Source organism: Nyctibius grandis, chromosome 3 (genome assembly GCF_013368605.1).
Source record: "Nyctibius grandis isolate bNycGra1 chromosome 3, bNycGra1.pri, whole genome shotgun sequence".
NCBI lineage: Eukaryota > Metazoa > Chordata > Aves > Nyctibiiformes > Nyctibiidae > Nyctibius > Nyctibius grandis.
In genome coordinates this window covers 56654832-56680012 of record NC_090660.1, presented here as the reverse complement: position 1 = coordinate 56680012, position 25181 = coordinate 56654832, and the positions used below count along the sequence as shown (strand labels likewise).

The window sequence follows — 25181 nt, the reverse complement described above, 5'->3', positions numbered from 1 at the left end:
CCTGATTCTTCTTCATAAAAGCAGTTGTGATAAATGTACTTTCACATGTTTGTGCATCCTTCTACTTACCACTGATAAGTGCTAAAAGGTGGTGAGTTTGTTTTCAATACATATAGATACCATTTTGATTGTCTTGTACTTTTAAGATATGAATTATTGTGCTGAGTAATGCATTCATTACTACAAACATCAGGAGCACATTGCTTGCTTCATAAGACTACCTAGTGAATTTGAAAATTACTTCCCTCCTTTTGACAAGAGAAACCAAAGACATGTAAGGTATTAAGTGTTTCTTTAAGAGTTTATTTATTTGTAATCAGACCTGCATCACATCTGTAATAATTTCTATAGTCTGTATTTCCTCCAGAAAATATAATCTGTCAGTGAAGATACCAAAAATACCTGCTTTCACCATGTAGTAAGTATATAACAACCCAAGGGTGAACTTTTCTTTTGTGCAGTTCTCTCACGCGGTACAGATCTCAACTACATATCCTGGATACAAGTGGTGTGCAGAACACCCTTTGTCAACAGGAGATACTAAATGCATGCCTTAATTTAGGGATATATACTATATATATGAGATGCATTATTTGTTTCTCACGGAAAACTACACTATTTAAGCTACGGTATTTGTTTTTCCTCACTAGGAGACCATAGAAAACTTCCTCAAGGCTCTGTTAGGCTTCCCACCATTTTTGTCTTTCCAAGATATTAGACTTCTCACAACACTGAAAATGATGGGCACGATTTAATGGTTGAGTAATAGAGTGTCTAAAAGGGCTAGGACAGTAAGGGGATATTGTAGAAGAGCATAGTGGGAAGAGCAGTGGAGTAGGATCATGTGAAGCAGTGGCAAAAGCCTGGATTCACTGGCTTTTGAAATTCCTCTTTTTCTAACATGATGATTTAAAAAAAAATTGGACAGGCAAGCAAGTTTCCAAACTACATGAAGATTATTAAAATAATTACCAGGAACATTAAAAAAAAATATATTGCAAATTTCTGGGGACAAAAAGCATTAAAAAAAAGCAGAATAATCCCAAAGAAATGGGGATTTTGCTGTCCTATAGCTCTCCTTCCTACAGCACTGTAGATGACTCCATGGCAAACACCGTTTTGCACCACAGGGTCTCTCCAGCAGGCTTGCTCTCCCTCATCCACTGGACTTGCCTGCCCATCAGCCTCAGAATTGAACCTATACTCATGATCAGTTTTCTGAGGCTCTCAGAAAGGAAGGATTCAAAGAGGGCTTAGAAAAGAGCTACCTCCCAACCAAAGATAACTGACAAAAAAGCTAATAGTAAAATGGCTGTTATGACAAACCCGCACATGCCTCAACTACTTCCACTTTTCAAAGTTTGCTTGGCTGGAAAAATTCACCCAGCGTCTATAGAAGTGAACCAACTGCGTGCTTGCAATCCAAGTCAGTTTTCATTATTAGAGGATTTAGAACAATATTAATCATGTCAAATTCTTCTTTGCATTTAAGTGAAGGAAGATTGAGCTAAATAATTATCTGGTATGAGTCAGTGCTGTTAAACTAAAAAAAAAATGGAATGAAGTAAATTTCAAAGGCTTAATATTACAGTATGTGGCTATTCATGACTAAGCCTCTGGCCATGAGAAAGAATCCCAAAATTATTTAACATAAGCAGTAGGACACAGTAAGTAATAGCCAATTACTTAAACCAAAAAGTCTCTTTGACAATCATCTGAGTAGAAAAACAATTACAAAAGTTTGTCTCCTTTACAGATCATGTGCATCTGCTTCTCTATGTTTCTAGGTGTATTACTACAAGAATTCAGTTGAAGCAGAGCTACAAGCCATTTCTAGAATTAAATATATTGTTATTCATTTCAGATGTATAATAGTGCAATCATCATTACAGTAAGGGAGCATAAAAGTGAGAATTACATTTAATTTTTATTTTCAGAAACATCATGGATTTCTTCAGCTATATAGAGCAGTTAAAGGATAAGTTCTGTATTACTAGCTTAAAGCAGCGCTATTTAAGGTGAATCTACGTAACAACTGCAAATATCTAAAGTCACTTTACGCCCAGCAGGTGAGAAATACCTACCATGTCAGAATTCAGACACAGTGTATTTCCGTCCTTCAAGACATTAGCAAATTCAAACACTTTTTTTTTAAGCCACTCCACTTTCTGTAAATCAATCCCCATCGAACTTGCAAAACTGAAGGAAAAGCTGGCAAACTCCATATCAGCACATCAGTTCTTCTTCTTTCCATATCAAGAAAATTAAAAGGAATAGTCGAGGCACAAGTGATTTTTATGCAGAAGTATAGAAGTATTTCAAATAAGTAGACTAAAACTTCAGTACTTCTTTTAACTTCTTTAAAAAAAGACATAGATCATAGGTCTATGACCACATTCACAGATCACAGTCACTGCAGTCTTACTGGATTGCTTTTTTTTTTTTTCCCAAGATGAAAAAAGAAGTCGGTTTATGGAACTTACCAAATCCACTTTATGCTGCCATTTCACATAGTCCATGTTTAATCAAAGCAAAATACAAACTCATGCTTCAAGGCAGCCTGAAAGCATTCTGCTACCCTCAACAGTAAACTATTTCTTCGGTGAAGACAGCTCCAGTGAACCCAGTAACGAGAAGAGCCCATCGAGCTGAACTGACATAAACGTAGAACGCAGAACTTACATGAAAGTGCACTGAAAATAAGCTTTTGGGAATAAGTCCATACTATAAGAGCTTGTGCTTGAAACTACTTTTATACTATGGTTATTGTTTCTATTAAGAGGCACTGCATATATATGGAGTTAGTCATCTAATGCACTTAACATTTCTCAGCTGAGGACTATGGCAGCTTTACCCTATGTCTAGGTGTGATTATACTTTGGTTTGCTTTACAACAGTAGCATTGCACTAGCAATACAGCTGATACTAAAGAGAAGGCTGAAAACACTGCAGACTGGAGGACTGAAAAAAACAATCTGGTTCTTTACTTCTTTTCATGCTTCTTGGTTAATTTTCCCCTTTCTAGCTGGAGACTCATACTGCTGTTTGTTCGCTTCTCCTTTTGCTGGCTCTCCTGGGAAACTTGCTGCACTGCTCGAAGGATAGCAGTCTGCACAATCTGCTTGCTGGCATTCTGTAGCTTAACTTCGTCTTGCTCCACCCCTGGCTTCTCACCTGCCAGAACCAAATGACAAACAGAGAGAACTGAGCATTTGTGACCACTCTGTGAACATCTGAAGGATAGAAAAAAAAAGGAAGACCCCCGCCTCCCAGAGTGCTTGGGAACAGTTTATTACGTAGGAAACCTGCCAATGAAGAAGATGATGAAGTAGAGTGGAAGGTGCCTCTGTGTGCTCAGTGCTATGGCACTGAATGAAGGGGGAGACTTTGAGTCACACAGCTCAGTTACCCACTTCCCAGCCCCGGGTGGAGCTGTGGCTTCACAGCTGAAACAAGCACAGCTACATGTTGCAGCAAGACAAGGAAGGAGGTTTTTCTCATCCAGCTGCGAATCGCATGCTTTTTGACTTGAGCTGTGCTTCTGGATGGGGAATTGGACTTCACTTTGCAAGCCTGACATGTACTCCCCTACCACCACACAGAGAAAAAGCTGTTTCATTAACATTTCTATTTACTTTTACTTCAGATTAAAAGCTCTCATCCATCAAATTCCAGTTGACTTCAAGGTACAAATTTTTGTTAAGTGTTAGTTTATGAATCCTTAGCTACATTTGCAAAAATATTCGCAAAAGCATTAAAAAATGCTCAGATTGCTATAGATAAAATAGAAAAAAAAAACCCCTACAACATTGTCTATAACACCCTGACAAAAATGTATTTCTTATTTGACACTTCCTTGTTTTGGCAAAGTGCTAAAATCTAGAGAAGAACAAAGTAATGCACTGTGACTACTGATATCTGGTAATGAAGAAGAGTAGTTTATGCTAAGAGGTTTCTCTTTGGAAGTATTTTGACTCCTAACACCAATGACAATTTGGCAGGACAATAAAGAATGCTGCATTATGTTCAAAGTTGAACTTGATATAAAAAAAAATTTATGAATTAAGCTGATGTACACCTATTGGCATTTAGGAAAATGTAGAGTTGGTTGCTAATTGAAATGCTTAGGCTAGGTGCTTATTTACATCACTAGATTTCATTATAACGTTTTTTTAAGATACTCTGTTCTTAATTGACTGTTGTGCTCAAGTATTTCATTAAACAGGATTTGTATTTTACTGTCTGTTTTAAAGCCATATATTAAGAATTATGTTCTGAGAGAAATAAAACAGAGTGAATTAAAGGTCAGCTGCTTTTATGAGAGGTCCACATCTGGAATTGTGTGAAGTTCCCAATGTTCTTTAAGAATTTTTTGTACAGAAATTCAAGATAGAGACAAAAAGTAGAATCATAGAATCACTTGTTTACCCTAAGGAAGACACTGCGAAGGTCTGATATGCTTGAAGGAAGGGACAAGGTCCTGCACCAGGGTCAAGGTAATCCCCAACATCAATGCAGACCGGGTGGTGAATGGATTGAGAACAGCTTTGTGGAGAAGGATTTAGGGATACTGGTAGATGAGAAGTTGGATATGATCTCGCAATGTGTGCTTGCAGACCAGAAAGCCAATTGTATCCTGGGCTGTATATAAAGAAGTGTGGCCAGCAGGTCACAGAATCACAGAATCACAGAATGTTAAGGATTGGAAAGGACCTCGAAAGATCATCTAGTCCAATCCCCCTGCCGGAGCAGGATTGCCTAGATCATATCACACAGGAACGCGTCCAGGCGGGTTTTGAATGTTTCCAGAGAAGGAGACTCCACAACCTCTCTGGGCAACCTGTTCCAGTGTTCAGTCACCCTCACTGTAAAGAAGTTTTTCCTCATATTTATGTGGAACCTCCTGTGTTCCAGCTTGCACCCATTGCCCCTTGTCCTGTCAAGGGATGTCACTGAGAAGAGCCTGGCTCCATCCTCATGACACTTGCCCTTTACATATTTATAAACATTAATGAGATCACCCCTCAGTCTCCTCTTCTCCAAGCTAAAGAGACCCAGCTCCCTCAGCCTCTCCTCATAAGGGAGATGTTCCACTCCCTTAATCACCTTCGTGGCTCTGCGCTGGACTCTCTCTAGCAGTTCCCTGTCCTTCTTGAACTGAGGGGCCCAGAACTGGACACAATATTCCAGATGCGGCCTCACCAGGGCAGAGTAGAGGGGGAGGAGAACCTCTCTCGACCTGCTAACCACACCCCTTCTAATACACCCCAGGATGCCATTGGCCTTCTTGGCCACAAGGGCACACTGCTGGCTCATGGTCATCCTCTTGTCCACTAGGACCCCCAGGTCCCTTTCCCCTACGCTGCTCTCCAACAGGTCTGCCCCCAACTTGTACTGGTACATGGGGTTGTTCTTGCCCAGATGCAGGACTCTACACTTGCCCTTGTTATATTTCATTAAATTTCTCCCCGCCCAACTCTCCAGCCTGTCCAGGTCTCTCTGAATGGCTGCGCAGCCTTCCGTTGTGTCAGTCACTCCTCCCAGTTTTGTGTCATCAGCGAACTTGCTGACAGTGCACTCTAATCCCTCATCCAAGTCATTAATGAATATATTGAACAGTACTGGTCCCAGTACCGACCCTTGAGGGACTCCGCTAGACACAGACCTCCAACTGGACTCAGTCCCATTGACCACCACTCTCTGGCTTCTTTCCTTCAGCCAGTTCACAATCCACCTCGCTACCCGATCATCCAGACCACACTTCCCCAGTTTAGCTGCGAGGATGCTGTGGGAGACCGTGTCAAACGCTTTACTGAAATCGAGATAGACCACATCCACAGCTTTACCATCATCTATCCACCGGGTTACGTCCTCATAAAAGGCTATCAAGTTGGTTGAGCATGACTTCCCCGTGGTGAAGCCATGCTGAGTGCCCCTAATGATCCCCCTGTCCTTGATGTGCCTAGAGACAGCAGCAAGAACAAGTTGTTCCATCACCTTTCCGGGGATGGAGGTGAGGCTGACCGGTCTATAGTTACCCGGGTCCTCCTTCTTGCCCTTTTTGAAGACTGGAGTGACATTTGCTTTCCTCCAGTCCTCAGGCACCTCTCCCGTTGCCCACGACTTAGTAAAGATGATGGAGAGTGGCCTAGCAATGACTTCCGCCAGCTCCCTCAGCACCCGCGGGTGCATCCCATCAGGGCCCATGGATTTATGGACGTCCAGGTTGCTTAATTGGTCCCTGACCCAGCCCTCATCTACCAAGACAGATTCCTCCTCTATCCTGACTTCTTCTGGGGCCGCAGGGCTCCGAGGCTCCTCAGGACAGCCTCCAGCAGTATAGACAGAGGCAAAGAAGGCATTCAGTAACTCCGCCTTCTTTTTAACCTCTGTCTCCAGGACCCCCACCTCATTCATCAGTGGGCCTACATTGCCTCTAGTGTTGGCTTTACCTGCAATGTATTTGAAGAAGCCCTTTCTGTTGTCCTTGACCTCTCTTGCAAGGTTTAATTCCAAGGAGGCCTTAGCTTTCCTAGTTGCCTCCCTACATCCTCTGATAACAGACTTATATTCCTCCCAAGTGGCCAGCCCCTCCTTCCATGATCTGTACACCCTCTTCTTCCACTTGAGTTTGCCCAGCAGTTCCCTGTTTAACCATGCAGGTCTCCTGGTACCCTTCCTTGACTTCCTACCTGCTGGGATGCTCTGATCTTGAGCTCGGAAGAAGCAGTCCTTGAATGCTAACCAACTATCTTGGGTCCCCTTACCTTCTAGTACCCTGTCCCATGGGATTTCCCCTAGCAATTGCTTGAAAAGGCCAAAGTTGACCCTCCTGAAGTCCAGGGTTGTGATTCTGCTAGCTATTCTGTTCCTGCCACATGAGATCCTGAACTCTACCATCTCATGGTCGCTACAACCAAGGCTGCCCTCAACCTTCACCTCTTCAACCAGACCCTCGTTAGTAAGGATAAGATCCAGCAGCGCTCCTCTCCTAGGTCAAGGGAGGTGATTCTCCTCCTCTAGTCTGCTCTCGTGAAACCCCACCTGGAGTACTGCATCCAGCTCTGGGGCCCCCAGTACAAGATAGACATGGACTAATGGGTCTTTAGAGTGGGTCCAGGAAGATGGTCAGAGGGCTGGGACAACTCTGCTATGAAGAAAGGCTGAGAGAGTTGGGGTGGTTCAGCCTGAAGAACAGAAGGCTCCAGGTAGACCTTATTGTGGCTTTTCAATATATAAAAGGAGCTTATAAGAAAGATGGAGAGACACTTTTTACCAGAGCCTGTAGAGATAGGACAAGAGGCAATGGTTTTAAACTGAAAGAGGGTAGGTTTAGATTGAACATAAGGAAGAAATCTTTTATGTTGAGGGTAGTGAGACACTGGAACTGGCTGCCCAGAGAAGCTGTGGATGCCACATCATTGGAAGAGTTCAAGATGAGGTTGGACGGGGTTTTGAGCAACCTGATCTTGCGAGATGTCCCTGCCCATGGCAGGAGGGTTGGATTAGATGATCTTTAAAGGTCTCTTCTAACTCAAACCATTCTGTGGTTCTGTGATTCCATGATCTCTGAGCCCAAAACAACCACCAGCAAAATGATCAAAGCTTACTCTATGAGAAAGAAATAATTCATTATCTCCAATGCTTATTTGAAAGGACTTCAGAAAACATACTTATTTCTATCATGTTCATATTATACATGTTCTGGCTAAAAGTAAAATACAAGTGTGGTTTAATTCTCTTGAAACTAAATAATTCAAGAAAAAAAACCCTGCAACTCTATTCAGATGACAAAGTTTGTCTACAATTAAGAAGTTAAAACTATGAAAACTTAGAAAACATGTTTTAAGCTGGAAAAGTTGACTGAATGGAATCACTTTAATTCTTGGCACAATCATCTTCCCTAATTCAGTTTGTTCCACTCCTCAGCACTTGAAACAGTGTTTTTTGGATAAAAACAATTTTACTTAACAATACAGATATTTCTCTATTACTCAAATATGAACTCACTTTGTATTACACAACGAATTAGTCTTCCTGCTGGGCTGAAAAATATCAGCCAATTCAGCCAATGTTCAGGAGATAATATATTAACAAAAGCATGGATAAACATGAGATTGTAAATGCAAATGAGTATGTTGGAACAGACTATGAGGTTATATGAAATATGAAATTTGCCAACCCCTATAGCCTATAGTTAAAAACATACTGTCATTAGGCATTTTGCTGTTGAAAATTACTCATTTTCTTTCCTTAGGGATGCTTCCTTATTTATTTTGTTCTTGCCACTTAATCTACAAAATCTGAACTTTAAATGTTTTTACATTAGGAAGGTCATCCACAGCAACACCCAGCTGAAAAAAGGACAGTTTTCCAGTGGATTTCTACCCAAGTTTTTCAGTTGTTTATCATGGAGCAAAGCCTGCTGAAAGCACCACTCCGATACATAAGACCTAGATTACCTCTGCCCAGCTCTAACTCATTAAATGATTCTTTTTATTTGTTGGGAAAACAAACCAAGCACAGAGAACTGAAAACCTCTGGACTACTTCTGCCCTGCCTCTGATGGTTTAGGTATGCACAGAAAGGAAAAAGGCAGCTCAAACAAACTCTTAACAATTTTACGTCCCTATAACAATTAGGATGATAGTACCTAGGTAACAACAGCTAATTGGCTTTCGACGGACGTTGGCAGCTTATGCTGACCATCTAAATTAGAAAGCAACGGTGAAAGTAATAGCCCGTTTTGAGGGGGATATCTGACACTGTGTAAAGGTCTAAGCCTGTCTTGGGAGCATGACACATAGGAGCTGGACTGCCACCCAGAATCCAGATGCATCGAGCAGTCAGACATGAACATCCAGCTCCCCTGGGTGTGTGGTGTCCATCACACCTAGCCCACCTGGACATGACCCTGGGCAAATGGCTCTAAGTGACCCTGCTTGAGCAGGAGTTGGACAAGATGACCTCCAGAGGTCCCTTCCATCCTCAAGTGTTCCTGTGATTCTAGCTGGTGAGGCTGTCACAAAACCCAACTTTTCCACTTCCTGAAGGAGTAAACAGCAGTCTCTGGAAGAGTCTCCCCACGACGTCCTCCTTTTCCAATTATTCATTACAAGGAAAGCAGCTAGCACAAAGCTGTTTTCTGAGAAGCTCATTTCTTTATTGATATGCTGGATGTACTCCGAGCAAGAAGAAAGAGATTGACTAAGGAAAGCAGAGATGACTCATGCAAGGATCCCAGAGGGGCTGAGCTGGAACATATCTATCAAACTGCTCCGCCTTGCTGAAATACAGACTGCTGTGGACATAAACAAAGGCAGAAATCTGAGGGCCTATAGAATTAATGAGGCGTTTTAAGAACTTCATATTTTCAATTAGGTAAAACAGAGACATTACTCCTGTTGTCTAAGCATTTGGTGTTTAGCTAATCAAAATAAGAGTTATTAGGGTGATAAAATAAAATTATTTTTTATCTATGATTTATTAAAATATTTGGAGAATAACTAGTTTAATAAAAATTCCATGATAAAAGGTCACTTGAAGTTCTTTCTGAGAAAAACTTGCAAGATAGCAGGAACAGCATTCTGCCTGCTATTTATCCTTGTCTAATAGCTACTTTTTTCCTTTTGATGACAGAAAATCTTTTCTACTTATTCTCTATCTTTAAATGCTTACCTGACTTATACAGGAACCCAGCACCCTAATTCTGTAAACAGACAACTGAAAAATCCAGGTTAAGTGATGTTTAGTACTCAAATGCAAGGTAGCAATTTTATCATTAAGACGCGACAAAGTCTCTTTAGCATGTTTTGATCACTTTATCTTTCACTTGGTAAATTGTATGCTAACTAACATAGCAGATGAAAAGTAATTTGCAAAATCCAGCCTGGATCTGCAATCTAAAATACAGTTTGAGAAATTCACAAAAGCTCAGAGTCTTGGATGGACTTCAGGAATCAGTCACATATTCCACTTTCATCTAAAACTAGTGGCATATATCAGTACCTCGAAATTCCCTTGGCTCACTTGAAGATGCTTCCCATGAAGGAAAAAATGCTAGCAGATTGGAAAAAGAATAAAAGCATTTGAAGTAGATTCCAACTATTCATTTGAATTACTAGAACTAATATAAATCCAAGGACATCTTGTGTGGGAGATCTTACACTCTCTGTGATGTTTTCTAAACTATGGAATATGCCTAGAAAAGTACACATGGAAAATGATAACTACAGAGAGAGGATTTTTAGCACAGATTAAATCTTGAAAAACCTGCCTGGTTGCACATGGACCCTTTCTCATTCACACACTTCACTTTCTTCAAAGCATCCTGAGTCACTTCCTTTCCAGCCTGCAATCAAAGCAGGCTCCTGCACTTTCTGTTGATATCCCCTGTGCCTTTTCCCTTTCAGCTTCCTAAAAAAAGTTAAATTTATTATGCCTTATAAATACTGCTACCAAATAACACTCAGCAACAGGTTATTTGTTTGAATCAGCAGTTCTCTACTGGATCTTTTTGTAGGATTGCTGGGAATACTATCATGAAGCTAAGCTACTTTCAAAGACGCAAGTCCATCCCAGATTCACTAATGTTGGCAATGAAGTGCAGGAATGAGACAGTGTTCAGTGGGTGTGGAATCAGTGATTTAGAAGGAAACAGAAGCAAGATTTCTGGCATGGAAATAGAGCGGGGGCTACATGGTGAATGAGCTGTGGTAGGAAAGAACTTTAGACTCTTAGAGAACATGGACTAGAAATAATTTATTCCATAGTTTTTGAGAAGACATTAGTCACACATGAGCATGCATGACCATGGATGAACATTCAGTCTTAGGAAACTTCTACTGTCCCTCAGTTAACCCTTTTGCTTCTTCACCTGTATGCGGTTACTGCTTTTCCCAGGGGAAAAATAATGCCTTTAATTTTAATTCAACTTTCCTCAAAGCATATGACTTTTATGCAGCTCATCATAACTTCCCACAGGTTAGGTCTCATTCTGCCTTGAAACACAACACAAATATTGCATTTGAAGAGAATATATGTATGTATGACAGGTTCCACGAATTCCAAGGGCCATGCATCAGAGGTCAAAAGTTTATGTTCCGCTTCACAGGAATAACAAATGCAGTTTCATTCCAGTAAATTAACACCACTAAAGTTGTTCTTCTGGATAAAAGAAATTTTTGTTTGTGTAAATAGCTTTGAGCTTAACCATATCTAAAACTAACAATAAAAATCACATTTCTCTAAGCAAACTTCTGAGCAATTTAGAACTCACAATTACCCAAAATTTATTCCCCTGTTAGCTACAATTTTCATTTATGCAAAATTTCTGCAGGTGAAAGACCCATGAAGCAAATATTCTTGCTTCACTTTTACATGAGATTATGCAGGTATATCCTTTAACCAGAAAATTTACCATTTATTTTATCAATATATTGCTTTGGATTGTAATAGTTAACCATTATACTATTTTCTGCAGCATTACAACATTAATTTTTTCCCATTATTAATAAAAATTACTAATAATCCAATGAAAATACTGCTTTCTGGTAAATCTATTTCAATTCTATTGAAAATTACTAATGTAAGCTTTATAATCCAACTGACAGTACTAAGGAAATTTTTAAATGGAATGGAAGTACAAGTAAGCAAGACTGTGATGATAAGTCTTCATCACAAGGTCCAGTATGCATGCATGGGAGATGTATTTATGGAACAAAGTTGCAGGATATGACCTAAACTGTGTTTATAAACTCTAGATCTTTCAAAAAATTTAAAGAACCTGGCAAGTTTGTAACAACATAACGTATGTGTATCTATTGTAGTCATTAGCAGTAACATTCTTTGCATCAATATTGATATTCTTCTACTACAAGAAGACAGAGTTCAGAAGAACCAGAGTTCAGTTCTTTAATCTCCCATTGGCATTAAGCAGCGACATATTTCTCCATCTTTCCAGCCACAGCATGGAAGTTCCAGGTGAGCCTCTTCTGGCGAATATTTTGTAACCTGTGAATTGAAATGCTTAAAAAAATCTCATCCTTTGATTTACTTTATAGGTTGGTGCTAGGATTTCAGCACTAGAAGCCTAATTTGAAGAGATATAAAATATAAGGCTGTACAGAATCCATAATCAGGAAATGTTGATAAGTTATGTTAATTGCATCCAGAGTAAATGAAGACGGCAGTCAGCCAGGGCTGAAGGTTTTCCAATACATGTGCACAAACCCAACTTTATGTATGAGTGTCATTAAGCTATTTACAGGATTAGAGACCCAATTTGTCTCAATGTCAGTAATCATGCCAGTTCAGAGACCTGATGAAAAGGTCCTAGAATGAAATTGTAAAATTAATCTTAAAAAAAATAAATAAGAAATGAATTCTTAAATGTATTAGAGTTAGTTCTGTACAATACGTTTTCTCATGCTCTAAAATTAAGCCTTGTGAGGTCCTGACTGATAGTTGTCAAGTGTCAGAGGGCAATACTCAGTTGGACACTGAATGTATCAGAAATGTTAAAAGTACTTTCATGTAAGATCATTGTATTTTTTCAATTCCCTAACCTGTGGTGTGCAGAGGATTTTAAGACTCACTTTCACTAGAAAAGTCACAGCTCAGTTTAGTTACATTTTCTACCCTAACCTCACTCCTTAACTCCTGCTGTGCAACCCACATGGAAGAGGAACTGCATCAGGAAGGGGACCAGCCCAGACGACTTTGCTCTTCAAAAGAAATTATAAGAATGAAGCAGGAACAACCCTGCTCTGAATACAAATCCAGGAGGAATGGAAGAGTGAAGGAGAAGAGCAGAAATGCAGATAAACTCAAAGGACATCATATTATAATACTTCATTGTACCTTTTTTGTCCAGACATTAGCTACAGCTAAACTGAGTTTTCATAATTTTTTTTTCCACTGAGTTTTGCTCTTTCTTAAGAGAAAAGAATAGCTGGAAGTCTCTTTAGTTTGTTTGCTAGATAAAAATTATCTTTTTAAAGACTCTAGTGAGTTATTTCATACTATTTGAAATATGCCAGCCAAAATGAAGCTTTCAATGTTTTTTAGATTAAGAGGTTGTTGGGATCTACAGATACACTATCTGTATCAACATATTTTAGTAAGATTTTTTGCCATACTTCAATAAGATTGACTAAAAACAGATTACACACTTCAATCTATATATTTTCTAGGTATTTTCACATATAGCAACAAATTCACTCCTTAAGGACTATGTCTTTTCAGCTTTGAAGACTGGATGTAATTCAAAGTAGTAGTCACTGAAAATTCTGCCACACCCAAACCAATAAGTGTGATACTCTGTTTTTGGACCCAGAAGGAAAATTTCTGGATCTAATACTGTAAGCTAACATTAACTTACGAGGGTTTTTAACTCCTAGGCTAGAGTTCAGTGTATTAAAAATAAGATACTTCCTAAAGAGCATCTGGGACCAGCTGCTCCAAAGTTAATTGAAAATTTGAATTCTCTTCATCTGTACAATTTTGCTATTTCTTTTAGGGAACACACTTCAAATACTGAAATAAGAAATCTCTCTGCATCAAATGCTGTGTTTCTCCCATGGAGGAAGAGGTCCAATGGCACAGATACAGGTGACCCATATGTCATCTAAGTCCCTCTGCCTTCTATTTTCTGTTGTTTAGGTGCTCAGAGATTCCTAGCCAAAAAGAAAACATTAGGCACAGAAACCTAAGTAACATTTAGGCCTTCTGAATCTGTATCAAAAAGCTCATTGGTGGACTTGCACAAATCTCCACTGAAACACATAAGCTTGCTAGGTGTTAGAAGACTTTTGGTATCCACTACTGTACAGCATAAGTGAAAGGAAAGTTTTCAATGGAGGCATATTCCACTACTAAAGGTTTATTTTATAGCTGATATGTCTATATTTCTGCAATGCTTTGTGTTTTTTAGTCTTGAAGAACTATGTACATGTTAATTAAAATTTGCAATATCTGAACCTGATTTTTTTTAAAGTGAAGAAAATAGAGAAGAAGTTAAGTAACCTGTAAAAGCCAGCAAATCAGTGAAAAAATCCTGCTACGTTTTAGTTGTGTTTCATTTTATATCAGATTATTTGGAGAGTCTAGTTTCAGAAATTGTTTAGTTAAACCTCAGCTGAAGCAGAGCCCTTCCTTACCTCAAAAAAAAAAAAAACCCACAGAAAAAACTAAATTTGCACACGCACAAAAACAGTATAGAAAAACTTTCCTGCTTATTTTAGAATGTGAGCAGAGTTTGAAAGCTGTACGTAAGGCTATTGGTAATTGAGGCTGAGATTTTTTTATATATATTTATATGTATGCATGTATGTGTTTATATACACAAACTCACAAGAGAAAGTGAACCAAAGATTATAAAAATTTAAAGTGCACCTTGAAAGAGTAAAAACCAGGGGTTTTTCATAGCTGCAATCTTGATGGAATCCCTGTTTGCAACAGGATGCCATGACATGCTGGTTTCCCCTCTTGGAGCTAATTCTCTGACTTCCCATAGAAGTATTTTCCGCTCTATTAGGAAAACTTACTTCAAGACAAAGCGTAATGTCAAGCTGTGAGCATTTAATAGAAGTCACGGTGGATATGCACCCCTCCATACTGACAATGATGAGTGGTTTCACTGATCAAAGTAAGAAAATACAGTGTCATTATATCAAATATGCATACTACAAAGCTAAGCAAATGTGAGTAAACCACAGGAGATTATATTTGCCTTACCATTAGAGAAATATCTGAGTAGAATGTGGCTCAATTTACTTCTTCAGGCAGAAAATTTCAGATGCTCTTGAAGAAGGAAGACAGCATCTTCCAATAACATGACTACAGGCACTCACAGGGTCAGACAACAGCAGCACAGAGCTCACCTGCCTTGACTTCCCTAGCAAGGCATTCTAAAGGAACCTGAAGCATTTTATGGCTATTCAGGTCAGCTTTTCATTTCTGCTAACATCAGTAATGATTCTGCTCCAATTGCAATCCCTTAAAAAAAAAAAAATCTTGTTCTGTAGGAGCTTGCAAATTATTAGGGAAAGAACACACCACAAATGGGTAACCAGTACTCAGATAACTTCAGAAAGCCTATAAAGAAATTATTAATACATTCCTTGCAAAGAATTTTCGCTTAACTTAGTATTTGTAAACTTAATACAATGGATTGTGTCCTTAAGAAAATCCTTGATAGACAAAATTGAAGATACAGGAATAAATCTACCTTTCACTGTATTTTACAGTAAGTGCATTTAATTTCCATTATCATGATAAATCTTACAAGGCAGGAATCATATTATTTATGTCTATAACAACAGAGCAATTCATCTAGAAGAATAATGATTCAGAGGGACAAACTTTAGAGGTCAGTGTAACTCATTCCTTTTGTACATTCACTGTTTGACTTCCCTGCTCAATACATGGAGCCCATACGCAGGGCCAGTAAGGATGTTAATAATGACTTGTTACCACCATCCCCCAACTATGAACAACTCCTTCGCTACAGGCCACTATCCAGCCACTGTGAAGATCGAATTCTTTTCACCGCTAACCTGAATAGGATTCAACCCAGTGATACGCAAGTGACAGGTGCCAGCCTCACTTGTTTTAAGTCTTCAGTTCTGTTAAAAATAATCTGAAAACATAAATTCTGTGCCAGTTTTTAACACTATGTTGATTCATACTTTAAAGAAATATTGCACCTAGGACTGTTGACTACTTTTTAAGCTTGCTATACTTTCATCACATTTCTGAATATCTATAAACTAACTTTTTCTTTCACCTCACTAATGAGATCTGCTAGTGGAGTTTCACAGCAGGGGAAAGATCATTGTGTCATTGGGGAGAGGTCAGCACAAGAAACAATTTTTCCTCAGCAAAAAAGAACAAGAAATTTCCTCTTGTATGGCGGCAAACACTTTGAAGTATTGTCGAGAGCTTTTAGCTGCAAATACATTTAGGCAGATACTTCTGGGGGGGCAACTGGCCTGCATACTCATACCAGTCATCACAAATTCTACACAAGAAACCCATTATATCAGACTGCATGAGGTCTGCAAAATAGCCTTGCCTGTAGCCTTCGAATTATGTCCATGACATGGTCTTTGTCAACACTAAGCTCATGAGAAAGAATCCTACATGTATATACTATTAGATCTTACATTAAGGAGGGTTTTTTTGGAACTGCAGAACTTAGAGCACTAGCAGATTGTAGTGCAGCAGTTAACAGGGACAAGGACTGTGCCCTGCTTTACTACAATTGTTCTCATGGGTGACAGACACTTCCTAACTGAGAGTGCTAGAGTATCACATTCAGCACAAACACTGGAGATAACCTGTTGTGGGGTATCTCCGGAAAAGTGAAGTTATTGGTAGCAATTTTTCCATTTATTAACAGGTCCCTCCAGTGTCTTGACCTGTGCATTACGGATAGAGTTCTCCACAGTACCTGTAACTCTGTAACTAAAAAAAGAAAAAGGCTATACAGAAATTTCATGTCTTCATGCCCGCAGCACAACAGGTTTGTTGCTTTCCCAGCTTTTCCACTAGAGAAGATCAGGACTATTCAGACAAGTAAGCACATCTGTTTCAGTGTGCAGCTGCTATGTCTTCAATTGCAGTTTAATGAGATTCCTAAAATGTTTGGTACAGGATGTGCTTCTGATCTTCAGTGTCATTATGCAAGTCTGCTATACTGCTTCTAGCTTAAAAACGTTAAGAACAGCTGTGCTGCTGAAAAGCTGGTTGAAAAGCTATTGGAGTTGCTATTGTAAGAAAAAGGTGCTGAGCAGTGAATATTTTGCCTTCTCTAATGTCTATCTTTAAAGTGTGTTCACACATCTTTTTTTTACATAAAAATATTCATACAAAAATGAGTTCTACCCCATCCTCCTTCTTTTGGGATTGCAGGGTCATGAGTAAAGCCTGTGTGTTCCTAGTTATGAAGAAAATGTCAGGTAAGAAGGAAATCTTCAAATTATACTGAAAAATAACAAGATTCACCTGAAAGATTAAATCACACAATTTAAAGTAGATACAAGCTTAAAGGATGGGAGTGTTCAGATACTGAAACAAGCTGCCAATGTAAATGTTGCAATCTTTCTTGATGTATTCAAATCAAAACGGATTTCTTTCTAAAAGACATTATTTGGCGAAAAATACCATTTCCTATTCAGAAAAACACAGTTCTGTGCAGTACTGACTAGTTGAAACAGTGATGGCCTGCAACAATGAGACGCTGTAATTTGGTAAGTTTTTAGGGTCTTACATTATAGAGTAATTCTCAAAATATACTAAAATAATCACTGAAATGATGATCTAGTGAGAGTTACTTAGAAAACCCATTAGGTAGCTCAGATATCCTTAACAGGTTTCTAACTTAATTTGCAAGCTAGTTTTAAAAACACAGGCCATCTTTGTGCTATACCAGTACATACACATAAGGGCAAAGGTCTGAGACATGAGTGTTTGAGTGACTCATGTGCAAAATAGCATCAGAAAAAAAAAATCCTTGGAGCATGAAAAACACCTTTGTATCCTGCATGTACAGGCAAATCAGAAGTAAACAGTATTATTTTAAATTTTATTTTACCTTTCCACTTGAAAAAGTTTTAGGGCTGAAAATAGGCACAGAATATGCCCATTTTTGGGCAAAGTAACTGAAAGCAATTTGCAAATAGGTAGTATGATATTGACTAGCAACATTTAAAATTACTGTAAAATCTTATGGTTCATTCTAAAACAAAAATGACATTATTATTGATCAGACAGCCTGATATTGGAAGTGATCACTCCTTTGTAAACTGATGATGTGGTGACAGAAGGAAGTTTGCTGGATTCTACAGTTTTTTGATAATGCTTTAGAACAAATAAATGTTTTAATAACTCTTCATTCCTTACAAGGACAGATATTTAATCTGTGAAATTATTTATAGTTATCGATCTTTTATGTGCTAATTTGGCAATGATTTTTTTTTTTTTAATTCTGGAATACACTGTCTTCTGAAGTCTCCTAAGAAAACCTGCCAGTTCAACAATGATGACTTCTCTTTGCTTTTTGACCTAATCCAAAACCTTGACATTTCATGTTTCTCTACTGCAGTCCCATGCATACCTCCATCCTTGCATCCGACGATCAGTAACGCTTTTTTGTCTGCTTCTCAGGCAGCCTAAAGCAGTCCAATTCAGGAAAAGTAAAGAAGCTAAACTTTGCAATGTGCACTTTGTCAGCATTTCCATTAGATGGATCATCCCCTATTGTAAGGGTAGCACGTTGTGTGGGAATCCTCCAGGTAAAATGAACTCCTAGACATCTCCCACAGTTTGTATTGCATTTACTATGCACCAACCCCCATCAGTCAACCACCACAACAAAATGCAATGAAGCCCCAATCAGATTAAACCAACTAAGGAAAAATGTACTTTTCTCAGTTCCTTTTTCTGGAACAGACTCAAAGTTAATTAAAACTGGGTAAGAAGAAAGATCACATATGAATAGTAGCTTTTTGCATACCTGTAAATAGCAACATAGTGACTAGAATGAGCCAGGAAGACCAATATTGAAAATGAAATACTGGATCTTCTGTAACAATTTTGACCTATCTATCTCAGTAATATCCAGGCTTGGGTTTGTTGTTTGGTGGTTTGTTTTTTGTGGTTTTTTTTTTTTTGGGGGGGGGGGGGAGGGGGGGAAAGGGGGGTGGTGGTGTTACTTTGTTTTGTGGGGTTTTGGTGGGAGGTGTTGGGGTTTTTTCACATAGTAGCTGGTTGTAAGATTTAGGGAAAAGAGCCAAAGCTTAACAGGAAAGTACCTATGCAGTCAATAGTCAGCTGGCTTCACCTTCCAAAAAGTATATTTTAACTTGGTAAATTTGTTCTACTTAACAGTTTATAAACACAGCATGTTAATTCAGTGCTCTGCAATAACATATCCACTACCTTAGGGAAGAGAGCATCATCTTATTCATATGCAAAATCCTATCTTTGTCTTCAGATAAAAAAGTTCCACTATTTTTTCTGGAAGAAAGTTTCTTTTCAGTTGTTATTGTTCTTTTATTTTTTCCAGTCCCCTCCTGGAGGGACGTTTATCATTCTGAGCCTAACCATTCATAGTTGGACAAATCTTCCCCCCACCCCCACACCCCACCAATAAAGGAAACAGAAAATAAAGTCATTCACCACTAGTGAGATAAAATCAGAAAGCTGACTCAAGAAATGAAATTCAATTTCACAGTAAACTTGTAGAATTCCTATACCGTATAGCCTTAAGTACTATGAAGATGCTAAAGATGTACAAAACCCTGATATTTTTTTTTTTAAATATTTGGAGAAGAGACAATGCCAGGGCAGGGCTGATTTAGAGTGAAGAACAGCGATAAAAAAAACGCAGTTACTCAGGTTTGCTCTATCTGAATACAAGAGATTGTCAAGCCCCTCTGATTGCTTTATCATCTCTTCTACAAATTCCTACTTACTTACCTTATGTATATTATGACAACATTTGCAAGGAAACCACGGGCTTTTCTTTGTGTAAAAGCAGACTGAAGAATGACTATATAAGACAGATTTTTTTTCTTTATGGATTAGAGTTGTGAAAAGAACAATTCATGTAGTTATTAATGAGATCTGGGGTTTGTTCATTGTCAGCCTTTGGGGAAAATAAGCATGTTTTCATTATTTTAGAGGTAATCTCTTCCTGCAGTATTCCCGTCCCATGGTGCATTTCAAAAATGAGTACAGTTAATGGTGACAGACTGTCAGGTAAAAGGAGTTCAGAAAAGAGCCACTAATACCGAAAGGTGTACTACAAAAAACAGCGGCTGGTTCTATAAAGATAAATAACTTAGTCCCAATTTCAGAACAGGCTGTACTGGAAAGTATCAAATTCGACAGCATCTAGGCAGTTAAAGAAAGAAAATAAACTTCTGATTGTTGAAAAATATGTTAATTTTTCAAAAAATTAGACTTTCTTGAGTTGTGAAGTTAGCAAAGTCAACCCCAAGATAATTTTTTAATGAAGGTATAAAGCTTTTGGATTCTTATCCCTTCACAGACTGGATATATAATTTCAAAGGGAGACAAAACTTCTGTTAGCTTTACAAAACAAAGGTATTAATAGTTACTCATTGTCAAGTTGCAGCCTTTACTTTCCCTCTTCTATTGACCCACTATTTTTACTGACAATTATACATCTTTAAAGAAGTTAATTGCAAGTCATTTCACTATAGAAAACAGTATGCATGACTTACATTCATATACTGGAGCTTCTGGGCCTCATCCCTTTCTGAACAACAAACTGTCTTATTTCCAAGCATAATGTACCAAGTCCAGTACAGATTCTCTTCTTCTTCCCTTCTTCTATGGTGTAGCACATATATACTACACAGCAGAAATCCTGCACCCTTATAAAGTGAGGTCTCACATTAGTCACGAGCTCCTGCTGAAGTCTTCAATTTTGTTGCAGTAAAAAATGGCCTGAACAAACTTTCTATTCTCTTCCATTCAAATAATTGGGGCGGGGGGGAGAATGGAAGTTTGTAAAATATCTCAATGAGTTTCAGAGACTGTCTCATTGGCAGCTGTCAGTGTGGGTGCCGGGGGAAGGGGACTCACTCTTCAGTCACTGCAAGGCCATGTCCCCCTTCCCGACTCTTTCTGACAAGCACAGTCCCCTGCATACTTGTATAGGAGTCTCCTGTCCCTGATGGGAACCACAGGGGTGACCCTCATAACCTCTGGCTCCGCAGCCAAGCACATCCTAAGCTAAGCCACCTTCTTTGAAATCGCCTGTCTCTGCCCAGCAGCAGTTCTGCTTCAGCTGTTATCCCCTCCCCCGCAGCCCCCGGAGTAGCTTTCCGGCACAGCTGGGGCCTTCCCGCTGGGCTCCCCCGGCTGGGCAGGGGGAGCGGCTGCCCTTACCTGGAGCAAACACCATGGCGCCGCCCGGGCGCTGCGCGGCTCAGCACCTCGGACAGCGGCCGGCCCCGCGCGGCTCAGCACCTCGGACAGCGGCCGGCCCCGCGCGGCTCAGCACCTCGGACAGCGGCCGGCCCCGCGCGGCTCAGCACCTCGGACAGCGGCCGGCCCCCACGGCAGCGGAGGCGGCTGCGGGCCGCGGTCCCTCCCTCCACACTGCGGCGGGGCGGGGAGCGGGCCGAGGCGCAGGGCGGCCCCGCGCCTCAACCGCCCGCACGGACACACACACACACGCTCTCAGGGAATCATGACCGCCACAACTCGTTGCCCTGCAGCGGCAGCAGGGGGAAGGGCAAAGAGGAGAAAGGTAATAGCGATCTGCCTAGCAGGGAGACCGGCTAATTGCCCCCAATTACCTCTCGGCAACAGCCCCGCTGCCTCACATTTCGGGGAGCGCTGCTTTCACCGCAAGCTAACAGCCCTGCTAATAGGCTCAGGCGACACCGGACTTTGTCACAGTATTTTAGTTTTCAAAGGTTCAAATGCTGAGGAATTTACACTCTGATTTCACAGGCCTGTTAACCCAGCTCTGCTGAACAGAAGCACTTTGATTTAAGAGGGAACATGAATGTTTCAGCATCTAAAAGATGACATCAGGGTCAAAAGGTAAACAAATAAATGAATAAGTAGTAAAATAAAGAAAAGGAGGGCAAGCACAGAAAGAAGATAAAACTTAAAATTTTCCACCAACTTTTACATTTCACATTTAATTTTTGCTTTTATTTCTAAAACGCGTGCTCAGAGTTCCTGTGGGCTCTGAACTTCTACAACAGAAGTAAGAAGCACAACAGTCAGATGGGACATAATTTAGAGAAATTAATTGTCCTCTTTAACCCTACACCTCCTGCAGGTATTTTGAAAAATATTAACTAATCAGTGCAAATTAGAGAAAGTAGATTAAAAAAACACACCACCATTTTTAGCATGAATGTTTGTGTGTACATATTTGCAATATGCAATACGTTTTCCAATCACATGTCCATGACCTATGGATATTCCTTCAAGCATTTTACATACACAGAATTCTCCAATTAAATCTGGAATATTTTAAGTCTCCAAATAAGGCCTCATTCTTAAAGTACGGATACAGAAAAGCACTGACCTGCTTAAGTAATTCTGCCTATATACTTCAGTAAGAACTCCAGAATGGCATCACCGACAAAGTCAAACTGAATTAACTAACCTAAACATTATACTTCTGACTGCTCAGAAATGGTGTGGCCTCTAAGAATGCTACTTCAAAAATCTTTAGTCTATCCTTTTTTCATTTATTGTCATTCTCATCCACCTTACGCCTGAGAACTAACAGGATACCTACGAACTGAATTAGAATGATTTCTAGCGCAATTATCCCACATAAAATACAGAAAAGATTACAGTCAACAATATTCAGCATTCTTAAGAGATAGACCAAGGATACCCTATAATCTTTAGAAAATCAGGACTGATCTATATTTTGGAAAGACTGTAGGAAAACTTACACTGGTATTTTTAATGATGCATCTGTTATGTGGCCCCTACATACTTGATTCATGTATTCAATGGAAATCCAGCCATCATTAAAAAAAATGAAATCAGATGTATGTTTCTAAGGGAGTAGGTTTCGAGATGGTGGAGCAGCTTGTTAAAAGATTTTCAAAACAGTAAATATGATTCAGTGATTTGAAGGTCTGTGAGTAACCTGTAAAATTCTAGGTGGGTATCTTCGACCTGGTAGCAGAACCGACACCATTTTGGTGAAAGAACACAGGTCATTTACTATAATGTTCTACACACATCTTTCTTTAACTGTTATCTATATTTAATCTAATAAATTAGCCAAAACAGGCATATTTTATTTTAGAGTCTTTAGTTTTCTTGCTCAAATTAAAAGTTACCAGCAATTAATGTTTTCTGACAGAGGAAAAAAATGTTATCAAAATGCATCTTGGGCTTCTTTTTTTTTTAATTTAATAAATTTTTTAATTTCAGATTTGGTCACAAGTTCAAATGCACAAAAATCACTGAAATAAGTGCACAGGACATAGTTCTGTAGTGAATTGTCACCTCAAAAAAAATGTGCAGTTACTGCAGTACAACAACTAAAACAACCAGTGCCCTGATAATTATTCTCATTCAACTTTGGATCAGTGGAAAACGTCAGTTATGCCCAGTTATTCAAAAAAAGCCCTTGAGAATGAAGTACAGGAGTAAAAATGAGGTTATATCATCAAAATACAATACATAGCCTTGTTCATTTAAAGAGGTACCATCAACTTGTATGAAACAGAAAATATGAAAGCACTTCCAAAAAATCTGCATGTATTTTTATCAGTAATTATACAGTCCCCGCCTTGTGTATCATTTAAGTTCATACTGTTTGAGTCAGCAATTACTAGTTTCTGTATAACATCAGGAGACTTAAAAATTTTTGAGTATATATCTTCAAAGAGTTTTTTGAAGAAGTCTCGACTGACTTATAGGGTACTTTGTTAAGAACTTTAACATTTTTAACAGTTACTATTTTTAGACAGTTACAAAAATCATGTTGAGTGATGTCACTTTAAATCATCCATTGCTATTTGTAATTCTGCGGTTTTACATCTGAAGTAAACCCTTTATTCTAATGGAGCTGAAAACAATTATTTGGTCACATAGATTTAGAGGCTTAGTAAACATGTTTTCAGGAAGAAGCCATTTTTACCTGAAGATGTTCAATGTTTCAATGATTTGTTAACAAGAATATACAGCTAACATTTTACGGGTAGGCATCTGAGCATTTCTGGAAGAATCATTTGGAAGTAATTACCCAAATATAAATGAAAACATTTTATAATAAAATAATATAAAGATAAAAAGAGATAATCAGGAAGATTTTGTTAGGTCTCAGTGAAATGCTAATTTTATATTTTATAAAAAGCTTTCTCCCCAACTTTGAGAATAAAATAGCTCTGAGCTGTGTTTTTTATTTCCTCACACATGTCAACATTAATAATCAAATCTCGCTCTTTAGGAGGGAAGATTAATATGATCAGTGAACTGCTTGAACTAGTTGATGTCTTTTGTTAAACTGGGTACTATCATAATGGTCTTCAAAAAGCAACTGCAGTCACTGACTATCTTATGGTTAAGCTCAACAATAAAAATCTTTACTAGCCAAGGTGCAATACATTACACCTGAAACTGCAAGGAAACTGTTTAGAGGAAATAATTCTAACTGAGTGTCAGCAAGAAATACCGAAAATTATTTAAATGAATATTTGAAGTGTCAAATGGCAATTTGTATAGCAGGGATCATAATATTCAGTGTCCTAGATTTAGACTAGAACAATTAATGCCCCTGTGACTAATATACCTCTAAAAGACAGATGTAGGGAACAAATATGGAAGGGAAAAGAGAAAAATCCAAACTGGTAGAAGTACCATTCTCCTCAAAAAGGAAGTAAATGTAAAGCCAGTTACCTTTCCAGGAGTAATCCAGAAGAACACCAATGCCCAGATTTTCAGCAGCCAAACACATGAGACCTTGAAAGCCAGCAGCAAGAACATGCGATGTTTCCAGAAACAGGAAAAAGTGAATACCATTAGATTAAAGATAAATGTGGCCATTAGAGTTTCAATACATTAGTCTATTCATTTTTCTTAATTAATCTGATAAACCGCATAGTAGTCCAGGGCTGAGATTTACAAACATAGATAAATTTTAGATAGAGTCTAGGAGAAACAGCTGCATAGTTTTGGTTTGGTGTTTTTTTTTGTTTTTTAACTGTCACAACGATGAGTCCACCACAGGACTTCTCACAGCATGTAAAGAGATCCCAAAAGCCCCACTTCCATCTAGGAAATCTCTCTACTGATTACATCGCCACCCTCACAATATCTGAATGCCTTGCACCTGCTAACGATGATCTTCCAACAGTACCATAAGAAGGAAGTTGGTATCTTTATGTTATAGATAGGAGTCAAAACTACAGAGAAGTTGAACTCAAAGCAAAAACCAACCAATAAAAAACAAAGACCTACATAAATTTAGAAGGTCTAAATACAAGACTGAATGATTCACCTGAAACATTACTACATATACAACTGTGCAAAAATCAGTGGAGCTAAAGTCATTGCTGCTCCCACCTGCCACACCTCTGTAGACAGCCAGCCCCTTCACTGAGACAGATGAATGAGTCACAGTCCAAATTTCAGAGCCTTTACATCACACGGGAATTCTT

General features: G+C 38.9%; 1 protein-coding gene across 1 annotated transcript; it reads right to left on the bottom strand.

The window, feature by feature from the left end:
* Positions 1-25164, bottom strand: AKAIN1 (A-kinase anchor inhibitor 1). The gene is made up of 3 exons (XM_068395983.1): positions 25087-25164; positions 24421-24483; positions 1-3174 (listed from the first exon to the last, which is right to left on the bottom strand). Exons 2-3 carry the CDS (start codon positions 24476-24478, stop codon positions 2984-2986), a joined length of 249 nt encoding a protein of 82 aa, XP_068252084.1. The 5' UTR covers positions 24479-24483; positions 25087-25164; the 3' UTR covers positions 1-2983.
* Between the last annotated feature and the right edge of the window lie 17 nt (positions 25165-25181).